Source organism: Lactuca sativa, chromosome 2, assembly GCF_002870075.4.
Source record: "Lactuca sativa cultivar Salinas chromosome 2, Lsat_Salinas_v11, whole genome shotgun sequence".
NCBI lineage: Eukaryota > Viridiplantae > Streptophyta > Magnoliopsida > Asterales > Asteraceae > Lactuca > Lactuca sativa.
Window position 1 is genome coordinate 62,125,897 of NC_056624.2, and position 12,780 is coordinate 62,138,676.

At 33.1% G+C, this 12,780-nt stretch overlaps 1 protein-coding gene across 1 annotated transcript; it reads right to left on the reverse strand.

Annotated features, from left to right (window-relative positions):
• Positions 1–2,358: 2,358 nt before the first annotated feature.
• On the reverse strand, positions 2,359–7,134 carry LOC111897477 (uncharacterized). Its single transcript, XM_023893436.3, has 10 exons — positions 6,797–7,134; positions 6,427–6,457; positions 6,182–6,330; positions 5,673–5,764; positions 5,569–5,576; positions 5,401–5,472; positions 5,058–5,225; positions 3,739–3,834; positions 2,770–2,892; positions 2,359–2,683 (listed from the first exon to the last, which is right to left on the reverse strand). Exons 1-10 carry the CDS (start codon positions 6,814–6,816, stop codon positions 2,660–2,662), a joined length of 783 nt encoding a protein of 260 aa, XP_023749204.1. The 5' UTR covers positions 6,817–7,134; the 3' UTR covers positions 2,359–2,659.
• Positions 7,135–12,780: the final 5,646 nt, after the last annotated feature.

Below are 12,780 nucleotides of genomic sequence, written 5' to 3' on the forward strand. Positions count from 1 at the left end.
ACAAGGAAATGGTTTTCATGTTATAACAATGTTATAACACCAATATTTTCCATGTCTTTTTTTTTGAATTTTTTTTTCGTGTTTGTTTTTTTTTTCCCTTTTTCATGTTTCTTTCTTTAATTAATAAAACAAATATATTTTTATAAAACATAATATTTAAAAAAACAAAAAAAGATATAATTTTTAAAAACTAAAATTAAGATTACAATAAAAAAAAAACATTAATTTTAAAGCATAATATTTTTTTCCTAGTCCTAATTAACCCGAATAACATTTAAATTAAACCTAAAACCATAACAATTTACTAATAATCCTAATTATTCCAAATACTTTTTAATTTGATCATTAATCACGTGTAGCACCGCTAGATCTTGAGGCGCCAAACCCTCATCGCTAGTCTGAAGAATTGACAACTATTGTGTCATTAGTTCTCTCTCTTTTTGCTCTTGCTTCTCCCGTGCATGCCTTTCTAGGAACTCCAAGTAGCAACATTTCAACACATTTTTTTCTTTTTGTAATAAATTGTGATCATCGAATTTCACTTTCATTTCCGCCGCATCTCTTACTTTCGCATCAGCTTTCTCTGCATGCCTTGCAACGTGCATCGCTTTGTTGTCCGGGTGGTTGTCGTGGTGGGGAGATCTCCTCGATATCATTCGGGATCTCATTGGTGTCAGTGTTTAGGTCGAGGTAAATATGTGTGTCTGACACGTTGACCGAGCTCGAATTTCAAGACCTCTTGGATTTGAACTTCTGACAATGTAGAAGTTTTATTCCACCTTGGATCCACTCACAGCAACTCCCATGATTTCTCGAACTTGAACAAATGTCTCATTTCGACCCGATATTGTTCTTTTGCAGCTTTGAAAAAATCTAAGTTGTTTGCTCCGCTCTGCTGTTGCGACTGAAACCTTGTATAAATACCATTGAATTATGTGCACCGCTTAGATACTTGACTCCATTTGTTTCTTAGCATGTCCGTATTGCGATATGGTTTTTTCTTCAACATAGTGTGAAATTTTTTGAGCACCACCCCCCAATAAGCATCTTTCTTCATACCATTACCGCAAAGTTCGTCTTTTAAAGTACTACACTATGCCGTTGTCAAAGCATATTCCTCCCCCGGTGTCCACCATTGTGGAACTTGCTCACTTGTGTTTCAACCGCTATAGATTTCTCTTTCCCATTTTCTTTTCCCTTTTCCTCTCCTATGACCTCATGTTTGCATTTCAACCGATGGTTGTGTTGGTGGTGGTGGTTGGGTGGTTGTTTGTGGCATCGAAGCGAAAGTCAGGAAACGATTTTGTTGTAAATTTAGGTTTTGCCCAAAAAGATTTTGTTGAAGGTAAGGTGAGTTAGGAAATTGCATTGGTGGTGAAGCGGGATTGAAAGTGGCTCCTTGGTATGAGATTTGTGCTGATCCTTGAGACAATAAAATGTTGAAATAATTTTCATAACCAACAAATCTGAGAGGTGAGATTGTGTGTTTCGGTTTGATGGATGGGTGTTCGGATTTTGATCCATTTTTTTGGTTGGAGAAAGTATGAGATTTTATAAAATATAGAGAGAAAGAGAGAAAGGTGAAAAAAATGGGTTAATATGTTGTATTTATAGTAAAAAAATTAAAAAGATAATTTTTTTTATTACAATTTGACCGTTTGACAACGGTCTAATGTTCAAACAGTTCATTTTGGGATTGTTTCATCCTATGAAGACTGCAAGAAGAACTAACACGGCGAGATACAATGAGATGGAGGAAGGGCGGGAGGTGTTTAGCTCGTTAGGACGGCGTTGTGGCTCATCCACATACGCAAAAATGCCGTTAAGGCGTCCCATACCGATTGGTCTAAGTGTTCATACTTTACATTATTATTGTTTACTTCGGTTATTCAATCTTTTCTCCAACCAGCCTAGGGATCTTATTCTATCAAATAGTTCCTTCGGCCAAAAAATTAAGAGGAAATTCAAAATTGATGGTAGACGGTAAAAGAACCAAAACGAGACCAAAAAAGTAGGTTTAACGACCCTCTATGAACAATGAACAAAGACAACTTAAGACCAAAATGTAACCAAGACACTAGTTGTTTCTTCCATATTTGAAGTTGCAATTAAATCTATTCCTTAAACGAATCAATTTAATACATTTCCATTCATCTATAAATATTATCTCAATTTGAATCAGATTTTAGGAGATTTTGAGGTTGGCATACCAAAGTTGTTGCAAATTGTATTAAGATAGCGCCTACTTTCAATCATATTTTAATTTATTGTACAAATTAATTTCTGTCCATATGCTAAAGTAATCACGTTGGCATACCAACATTGTGCAGTTTTCTCTTATCAAATCAACTAACAAAATTCTTGAACAAATCCTTGTTTGATTGATATTGTTCAATTAAACATTGTTCATGTTTAAATTTTTTGAGCGCCTAGGTTTCCTTCTCATTTGACAAATATTCTAACATTTTTTTTTTTTGACAACTTTCCTTGTTGAAACCCTTTATAGAAAGAGCAATAAAACACTCTTCCTTTTCATTCAGCAAAATAAAATCATTTTCTATAAACTATAAAGAAATTAAAAAATATATATCTATATATTATCGACAGGAAATACAAAAGGACTGTTTGCTTTGTTTATCCTGCATCATCATAACAAGAACTAGAACGGGCTCTCAAGAGGCTCCTACAACAACAAATATTTTATGTCAACTATAAGTGTTCTCAAAGGGGTAAAATAGTCATTTCAGGGTGGGGGGTTGAAATATTTACCTCGTGATACAATGGAATACTTTGTTTTTCAACATCACGCATCATTTTCATGGTCATGCCATACCATTCATCTATCCAAGCAAAAATATTACGATGGCTTTCAAGAAACAATGCCCTTTCACCCTACAAAAAAAACACGTCCACAAAATCATAAATTTAAAAAATAATAAAATAATAAAATGAAACTCAGACTTTCCCCATTAAGTTCTAACTTTTTACAAATTTGCCCTCATTTACATTTTCCTTCCATTCTTCCAATGCCATATGCCATTATCTTATCAAAAAGGTGTCACGTTCTATTGTGGTAATGGGTCAAAACAAGTGAATCAAGTTGGGTTGACTCAAGAAACATTTTTTTCTCCAACTTTTTTTAAATTTTTTATAAAGGGGTAAATGCAAGAGCAACCAATGTACTTTAATTAATTTAATAATATAGCATTCGAATTTCATTTTAAAATATACATCATTGTATTTTCAATTGTTTTTTTATTCAGACATTGTACTTTGAAACGTCTACACAATTATAGCATATTGTTACTTTTGATTTTCTTTCTTATTAGTCGTAATTAAAAAATCTAATCTATTATAGCAATGAAAAATTGCATTCTATACATTGCTATAATTATACAACTTTTTCAAACTACATGTTGTAATTGGATAATATGGAAGTAGGATGCTACAATAAACAAATATACCAAAGTGTAATACTCTTTTCTTTCATTTCACCTTTTTACAAAAGCTATATTAATAAAGTAATAGTACAACTTTTTTTAGGATATTGTAATCATTGTAGACCCTTTAGACAACTTTCCAAGTAGCCATTAGTGTGTGTGTGTGTGTGTGTGTGTGTGTGTGTGTGTGTGTGTGTATATATATATATAAATCGACAACTAAGCAATTTTCTTAAAACAAAGATGAAATATATTATACAAAATTTTATATGTAGAAGATTAAGGACAAAAAAAATACCGCAATTAAAGCTTGTTCAAGGCGACTACCAAAACCCCAATATGGAGCATCTACGGTCACCAACTTGTATGCTGTCATAACGGGTTTACACTCATCCTGAAAATAAATCATCACCCCTTATACATCAATTAAACATTAAAACTAACACTATTCTAATACAAGAGTAGAGGAAAATTTCTTATTTTATGGCTAAGTGCAAAAAATAGCAAGGTACATTCATTCATTTATGCATTATCGCATCATATTTCCATTTCTTTGTATTACAATATTGCACTTTCAATCTTTTTGTTATGATACATTGTATGGGAAATCTCCGATAAAGTCCTAATATTTTGGGTCAATTTACAGTTTAGTCCCAACTTTTATTTTTTTGAATACAAAAGTCCCGATTATCTAATTTTATACTATAATTTGTCATTTTCTGTTGAAAAAAAAATAAGGACTGTTTCGTTAATTTAGGCAAAATATAAATTTTTTCTATTCAAAAAATTAAAAGTTAGGATTAAACCGTAAACTGACCCAAAATATTGGGGCTTTATTGGAGATTTCCTTACATTGTACCTTATAAAATCTGCCAAATTATAGCTTTTTACTTTCATTTTTTTTCTTATTACAACATAATGTTTAAAAAAAACTATGGGTTTTATGCAGAAAAGTCTCATTATTTTGGGAAAATTTTTGATAATCTTATAAAACTTTAACTGAAAAGTTCTGATTATTTAACATTTTTCACAAATTAACGAAAAAGTCCTTTTTTTATTTTAACAAGAAATGACAGATTATGTGATTTTCCCAAAATAATGAGACTTTTCTGTTCAAAAAAAAGATACTTAGGACTTTATCGAAAATTTTCCCAAAATAATGGGACTTTTCTGCATAAAACCCAAAAAACTATCGAATTAAATTGATTTGAATTGGGAAATCTCCAATAAAGTACTAATATTCTGAGCCAGTTTACGGTTTAATCCCAACTCTTATTTTTTTTAAGAGAAAAGTCCCGATTATCTAATTTTATACGATAATCTGTTATTGTTGTTTTTCTTTGAAAAAACAAGGACTATTTCGTTAATTTGGGCAAAATACAAAATAATCAGGACTTTTCTGTTCAAAAAATAAAAGTTGGGACTAAACCGTAAACTGACCCAAAATATTGGAACTTTATCGGAGATTTCTCATTTGAATTTAAATGACATTGCTGTAAATCGGTAGATTTTTTTAAACTACAACATTATAATAGGAAAAAATGAAAGTAAGATACTATGATACACAAATCAATAAAAAAGTTATTAGAAAAATATGAGATTAAATAAAGAAGCAACCTGCCATCCTTGTAAGAGGGGCCCACGACCCGTTCTTGCAGATTGAAATTTTGAAAAGTCAACATTGTTACTACCAATTACATAACTCCAATAATCATCTGATGTTGAAGCAATATCAATGATTTCAACCTCCCTATTGGCTAACTTTTGTTTATTTAAACCATGAACCTACATAAAAAAATGTATGTTAGAAAGCAAAAAATAAAGTACATTTTGCATTATTCGCAATTTTTCCTAAATGAAAATTTTAAATAATTGAAGTACATTTGATGAAGCATAAAACAAAAAAATATGAAAAATTATTAATGAATTATATGTGACATACTAATATTATGCAACTTACATTTTCTGAGTGTCCATTGTCCGCTTTATGAATGGTCTCAACTGTTAATGTAAAACTTGAAAAATATGGACACTACAAAGAAAAAGCGTGAGAAAGTTAAAAAATAAAAATTCATATGAGACGAATAAAAGGTAAATTAAAAACTAAAGACAAAAGTTTATAAATTACCTTAATTACTGTCGACATCCCATGTAGTTTCATAAAACAAATAAGTATGTGAGTAAAAAATTATTTTATAACTAAAAAAAAAAAGTCAACTCAAGAAGTCAAACCTGTTTTGCATTTTGGGTAAGCGTTCCAAGCTTCCTCTTGCATTGTCAGAGCATCTGTTGGAGCAAAAGTACTAAGCCACGTAGGCGCCTTGCTGTATATAGAAAAAAAATAGCATCGTATTTTACTTTTTAATTAATATAAACAAAAAAATTAAGCGAATAATATACAATAAGAAGAAAACATTGACTTTTAATATCTAAAAGTCGCAATGTTTGACTTGACATAAAGTTTATACAAGTATTTGACACGATCAAAATGTCTCATTGAATCAAGAAACTGGACCCAAGATCATATCTTTAATATAAATAAAAATCAAGTGAATAAGACCCACGAATTGCATTATCTTTTCAAAGTCGTTTGATATAAAAGCATGAAAAGACATTCAATTTTCAAAAACCGGATTCAGTGAACATGCTTCAGGGTTTTTGATCGAAATCAACCAAAATAATCAATTTTGAAAGGTATAAGTGGTTTTAGTAAAATCAGACATTAATGTGGTTTTCATTACCTTTGGAGACGATAAACTTTTGATGTGTATCTTCCCTTTCCAAATAAACCATCTTCAAAGTTTCTACTCTCTAAAACATCAACCCCTTCTGTGTTGTTAGTGTTCTGCTGCTGCATTTTCGTTACCATATACATCTGCGCTACCTGATACTGCAAATTCCAAAAAAAAACAATTTTTTATCTATGAAACACGAAATTAGAAACCATTTGATTTATGAATACGCTGCAATTTTGATATATAAATACCTCCTCTAATGACAACGGCATCACAATCCGACTAACATCGAGGCAAGAAAGTTTGAGTTAAGAAAACACCCGAATAGATTGTTGTCATATAAGATGCATATAAACTGTTCGACGAAAGTACTATGAAAGAATATGATTATAATATAGTAATATTGAAGTAGTTAAAGAAGAAAACGAATATCATAGAGGGAAACATCGACTTTATTCTACGGCATATACTCACAAAAAAATTTTCTTGGAAATTCCCCCAAAAAGTCGGACATTCATCTGGGTTATTCCCGTGATTGAATACTAATTACTAAGTTACTAAAACATATACGAAAAACAGGAAACCCATATCAAATTGCATTGGAATTAGGGAGAAGGATACAATTCTTTGATCAAAACCATGGCGTAGAGCGTTCTTGAACAAACAAATTGAACGATTTGGCACAGAAATTCAAGCGTTACTGGTAACAAATGAAAAACTGAAGAGGAATTTGAAGAGAAGGGCTTTTGGGGCGTTTAAAAGATAGGAAGAAATTAGGAAAAGATTGTGTGATATTTTGAGGGAAAATGTATCGAGAGTGTTTTTGGGTTTATGGGGTCAACAAAGATCGAAGCCACCATTGTTGCGTATGCGTGTCGTAGTTAAAGTCTCCGACTTTCAACTCTGGTCGACTTTCAGGGCGTTAAATTTTCCCCTTTGGAAATAACTAATATGTCCCATTCATTGTAGTTTCCTAAAACTGATGATATTAGTTTAAGAGGGAGTAAACAACACTCTAGGTTGCTCCAAATGTCGTTTTCTTAAAGAAATTATATTTATAATTCGAAATAATTTTATTAAATATTATGAATTTCAAAGAAGTTATTTAAAAAAGATTAACAGCAAAGTCAAAGTAATATTAAATTTAATTTAAAAGAAAAAATATATTTATAAAAAAACATAATAAACCTAATCAAACAAATTATGACACCAACATACAAAAACAACAACAATAAGGAAAGGCGAGTAGATGTCCAGAGTCGAACATCCAACTAGAAGAGTTGAGTCACAAAATGATGTCCAGAGTCGAACATCCAACTAGAGGAGTTGAGTCACAAAATGACATATGTCTCAAAATCAATTATTAGTTGGCGATACTTAACCTAAAGGGAAGAGAGGCCACAAAGGACTTACGTGGATTCGATGAGGTGTCGACTACTTACTTGGTGCTAGTGCTAGAGATAAGGGGGTTGTCGAAGATAATGTTAACATGCAAGAGTAAATTATATATATATATATATATATATATATATATATATATATATATATATAGAGAGAGAGAGAGAGAGGGGATGTGTGTGTGAGAGAGAGAGGGATGTTCGATTGAGAAAAAAAGGTTGAGAACATGAGAATTAATACGAGCCATCCATTTCGAAAAACAACTTGAAAACATTTAGTCGGGAACTATAAGCATAAAGTTTAATGAGTTCTCCAAGATACCACATCCTCCAATACACATATAATGTATACAAAAAATGGCCTGAGACCTTATGTCGTTTTGTCTAACTCACACCCTAGTGTCACGCCATCATCAATAGTTGACTTACAGCATGGCGCGATTCCATCATTAACAATGAGTGTTTAGGCTCATAGCCTAGCATTGTTCCACCATCAATCCCTCAAACATGATAGGTAAAAGCATCATATAATCAAGCAATCAACATACAAAAGATTATTCCAGTCCACTTGTATAATAACAATACACTAACAGTACACCTACATCCTATCATATAAAGGATATATATTGTCACGCATAATACAGTGAGAAAACTCACATGAATGAGGAGATGAAGGTCACACACACACACAAATCCTCAAGAATAAGTTACATAAACCATGTAAATCCAACAAAGACCAAAATCTCAGTTTAACAAAGTTTGACCAAAAGTGAAACTAGTCAAAAAGTCAATTATCAACGTCCATGTGCTGCGATCTGGCTCCTAGTTGCCTCGTGATCACTAGGCAATAAAATAGTAACGAACCAACTCCAAAACTCACGTCATGGCCTGTTGATACAAAAAGTGACCCTCTTTAGTTAAATGAACCGTATCCTAAAAGTGTTGGTGATACCGCAGTAGGAGTTGCCTATCGAAGTTGAAAAAAGCCTTTTGTGAACCGCAACCGCAACCTTTACTATAGAGATGAATGAATGAAGACTTGAAGTTACTTTACTGACATAGCGTATTTACTCTATTTTGTCCAGTGAACCTTGCATGGTCACTACAGTCAGTAGAATAATATTTGTTTATTTGCAATGTAACTTTTCAGGACTCTATAAATAGAGTTTCCATCTTCATGTAATTTTACCCACTTCCAAATCTATCATTGAATTACAAAGATCATTCATCTCTATTCTATCTTAACTGATAATCAGAGTTCCTCTTCACTTTAAGTTAATCACATTTATTAACTTGTGTTTGCATGCAATCTTTTTTATGAATCAACTTAGTGTCTACTTGATATATCTTGATGTCATTTATATTTCCTTTATATTTCCGCAATCTAACAACTTCTAACTTATTATTGTTGAGCTAATGTCACAACTAGCCTTTTTGACTAGGAAATTTCGTCCTCAAGTAACCAAGGACTATTGTGAGACTTGTGTTAACACATCTAAGTGTACAATATGAGTTCCTAGTGAGCCATGTAGTGTTGGAATGCAAATCTCTCCAAGTGTGTGAAATCTCTCCCAAATCTCTCTAAGTATATGAAATCTCTACCAAATCTCTCCACGTATCTTAAATCTCTCTAAGTACCTTCCTCAGTCGAAAATAGCTCAAAATTGAAAGAGGAAACCCCAAAAGGACCCTCTTGGTCTGGAACCCTCTTGGTCCGGAACCCTCCTAGTCCGGAACCCTCTTAGTCCGAAATGCTTCCTAAGGAGCCAAGAGGACTCATAATCTCGGAACCCCCCCCCCCCTTTGGAACCTCTGAAGTGACTCCAGAAGACTTAAGGCTTGCTCCGGAAGGACCTTGTACCGGTCAATTTCGCACCTCAGAATGCCTTGGTCTGGACAATCTCGCAGCTCCTGATGCTCCTTGATTTGCCTCGCTTCGGAAACCCCTGGCCGGACCGGACTTCGCATCTGACTCCGGAATTGTAGGGAGAGCCTCAGAATTTGATTATTTACTTCAGAACTTTGAGGATGACCCTGAAAGTTGAGAATGACCTTCGGAACTCCTAAAATGGCTCCGGAACTCACTTTTTGACTTCGGATTTTAGACCATTTCGCAACATTTCATCATTTTAAGGCATTTTGACGTTGGAAATCACACCAAACTCATTTTTCATACCTTAGACCCCTTAAACCCCTATTTTATGCCAAAATCAATTATTTTAAACGTATTTATATAAAATAATACCCAAGATATTTAGAGGATAAAGGGGTTTGACTTTATGATGTGATGCAAATTCCTCATTTCCCATGCAAATCTCGGTACACATGTATTACTCAAAGAAACTAAGCTTTACCCACCATCCCTCCATGCAAGTGTCAAGTCACTCCCTTATCTTTCCATTAGAATACGTGAACTCCTCTTCTCCCATTTCCCCTACTTCTCATTTTCATCTTCAGCAAACTCCTAAGAATATTCTCAACTCCTTCAAGCTCCAAGTTTCACCCCTTTAAGAAAAATTCCCAGATTTTTGTAAGTATTCATCTTCTTTGATTAGTGATTCTTCTCAATATTCCTAAGGCTTCATTATATTTACACAAGAATTATTCTTAGGATATTTCTAAGTTCAAAGAACCTTCCAAGTTTTGGAGCTTGGAAACTTCCTCACCTCTTTTCAAATCACCCAACAAACTACAAGGAATTGCTTCAAGCTTTACTTAAACAAGTTGTTAGATAGAATATTTTGGAAATTGATTAAACTATGGAAATAGTAATATTTTGGAATCACTGTTGGTCAAACATAAATATAAAGTTTATCTTGGAATACTATGTCATACTTATGACTTTTTATCAGATTAACAAACTATTTTGTGATTATTTATAAATATTTTAATATAAATAATTTTATCAAGAACAATATACGAAAATAGAGTTTTCATGACAAAAATATTTGAATGTCATAAACTACTGTCGTAAAACCTTTAGGAACATAAGTAATGTTCTATATGCCATAAAACAGAAAATGCGTGTCATAACATGCGGTCATAAATTTACAAAAATTATAACTTGACACTTTTCTTTTGACTAATATGGGCCTGAGTCGACAATTCATAAAAGGAAAGACCATATTTGCCAATTCTGAAGGGTCATTTTGACAAGAGTTCAAAATGGCTTATTTTTAAATAAACGAAATGGAACGAATATGAAGTACCCAATTAACAAGTACAAATAACGGTATGGAATGAGAACGATATTTCTATTCAAATGAGCACTAATATCATTATTTATCTAACAAATAATGAATCCCGAACGATTGCTCGAAAGGTTGTCAATATTATAGTCAGACAAATCTCAAAAGTACCTAAATATAAAAATATTAGTGTACGTCTAAAGTCCTGTAAGGAGTTATAGCCAGAGTCTCCTGGAGGGAGAGCGGGAATTTGTGTATAGATCTATACTGGGTTGACACCCCGCACCTTCGTTGTTCGCTACAGCTAGACCGGCCAATCTCTCACACCCCAAAATCGGAACGGCGGAAACGTTCGGGGGGTGGAGGACGTCATGTTTAGTATCACAAAACATGAATCATAGTAATCAAAGTAATAAACAACCATTTTATTAGACAGAAAGTGTTTACAATGTGTGTGTTCACAAAACATAGAATACATATGTAAATAACAAAACAAGACTTGGAGCAATTATGCTCCATCTTCTAAATTCCCAGCACGAGTACCCGTCTACTAGTTTCCTGAGAATACAAGTTATTTTGAAAGATTTGATCAACAATTAAGCTGGTGAATTCATAAAATTTTAGTAATGTAAATAAGTTGTAGAAAGCTTAGTATGTAACGCCCGTAGATCGGGGCTAGTCACTTTAGAGACAATGAGCGTCAAAAATGACTTTTTGATAGAACATTATTTAGAATAAATAATCTTAACCAAGTTAGTATATGTCACAAAGGTTTTGTACATATAAAGAACGCCAAAATCTGAGTTATAACGAAGAAGTTATGACCCGTCGAAGTTTTACGGCAAAACCGGCATGACATCGGGAATCGTAAAAAAGTGAATTTACGACAAAATACTTTCTAGCCTTAGAATCTAGACGAAAGTTGTAGTATATGTTAAACTGAGAGCGTGCATAAAAAGAATGTCCAAATCTGACTTCGTATGAGGAAGTTATGATTTTTCTAAGATTTAGCATATCAGTGCACAACCTGAAATTCGAATTTTAGATCGGTCAATTTTCAGTCAAAATAGTCTAAACGAGAAATGAAGATATCGTTAATAGGAGTTAAACGATAAAAAGACAGATGAAAACGGAGCTCGTAGGCGAAAGATATGGACGAAGCTTAGTCTCTACTCTTCGAGCGCAGCGAATTCGATACAGTTTTGCAATTCCGAGATAGAATGAGAATTAGCCAACCGTGTCTAAATTAAAGTTTTAGTACTCATAAATACCAACATGTGGATATAAATAACATCGAAAATGAAGCTCATATGCGAAAGATATGGACAAAGCTTAGTCTCTACTTTTCGAGCGCAACGAATTCGAATACACTTTTGTAAATCTGAGATACAATGAGAATTAGCCGACGGGGTCTAAATGAAAGTTGTAGTACTCGTAAATAAAAACGCGTGGATATAAATAACATAGAAAACGGATCTCGTACATGGAAGATACGGACAAATCTTAGAGACTACTCTACGATAAAATCCCTATAAATAAAGGATGAATTCTTCATATTTTCTTCACACCATAACCTCTCTTTCTCTCCCTAACTTCTCTCTAGCCTCCTTAAACCCCTCCCAAGTCTAGGGAACCTCCCTAGCACGAGAAGGAAGCCCCAGAGCTCCCGACGGCTCCGAGAAGAAAAGCTTTCGACTCGGAAACGCTGCTCCAGCGAAACCCGGTTTTTTTTAATAAAAACTCGTTGTAAGTGAGCTACGCCTACACTATTTCTAATATAGCTTTTATTTAAATATAGTAATTTTATTAGGACCTTATAATAATAATAATAATAATGCTAAGACTAATAATTAGTCACGGTAAATATTAGACTAAAATCTAGTGGTAATAATACTAGGTTTCGTCGAAGGAAATTATATTGTTAAGAAGCGAAGCGCTGTCCGAGTTTGGAATCATCACTTTAACAAGTGAGTGCATAGTCCCTTTCATCTTACACATAGATATGAAGTATTTAATATAA

What these genes read in the sequence shown, in the direction of transcription:
- LOC111897477 (XM_023893436.3), bottom strand. Translation starts at nt 6,816, where the DNA reads ATGGTTTTGATCAAAGAATT. An exon ending in CCCTCTTACAAGGATGGCAG is followed by an intron (nt 3,835 to 5,057) that starts GTTGCTTCTTTA and finishes ATTTATTTTCAG; the next exon opens with GATGAGTGTAAACCCGTTAT. An exon ending in TTGAACAAGCTTTAATTGCG is followed by an intron (nt 2,893 to 3,738) that starts GTATTTTTTTTG and finishes TTTTTTTTGTAG; the next exon opens with GGTGAAAGGGCATTGTTTCT.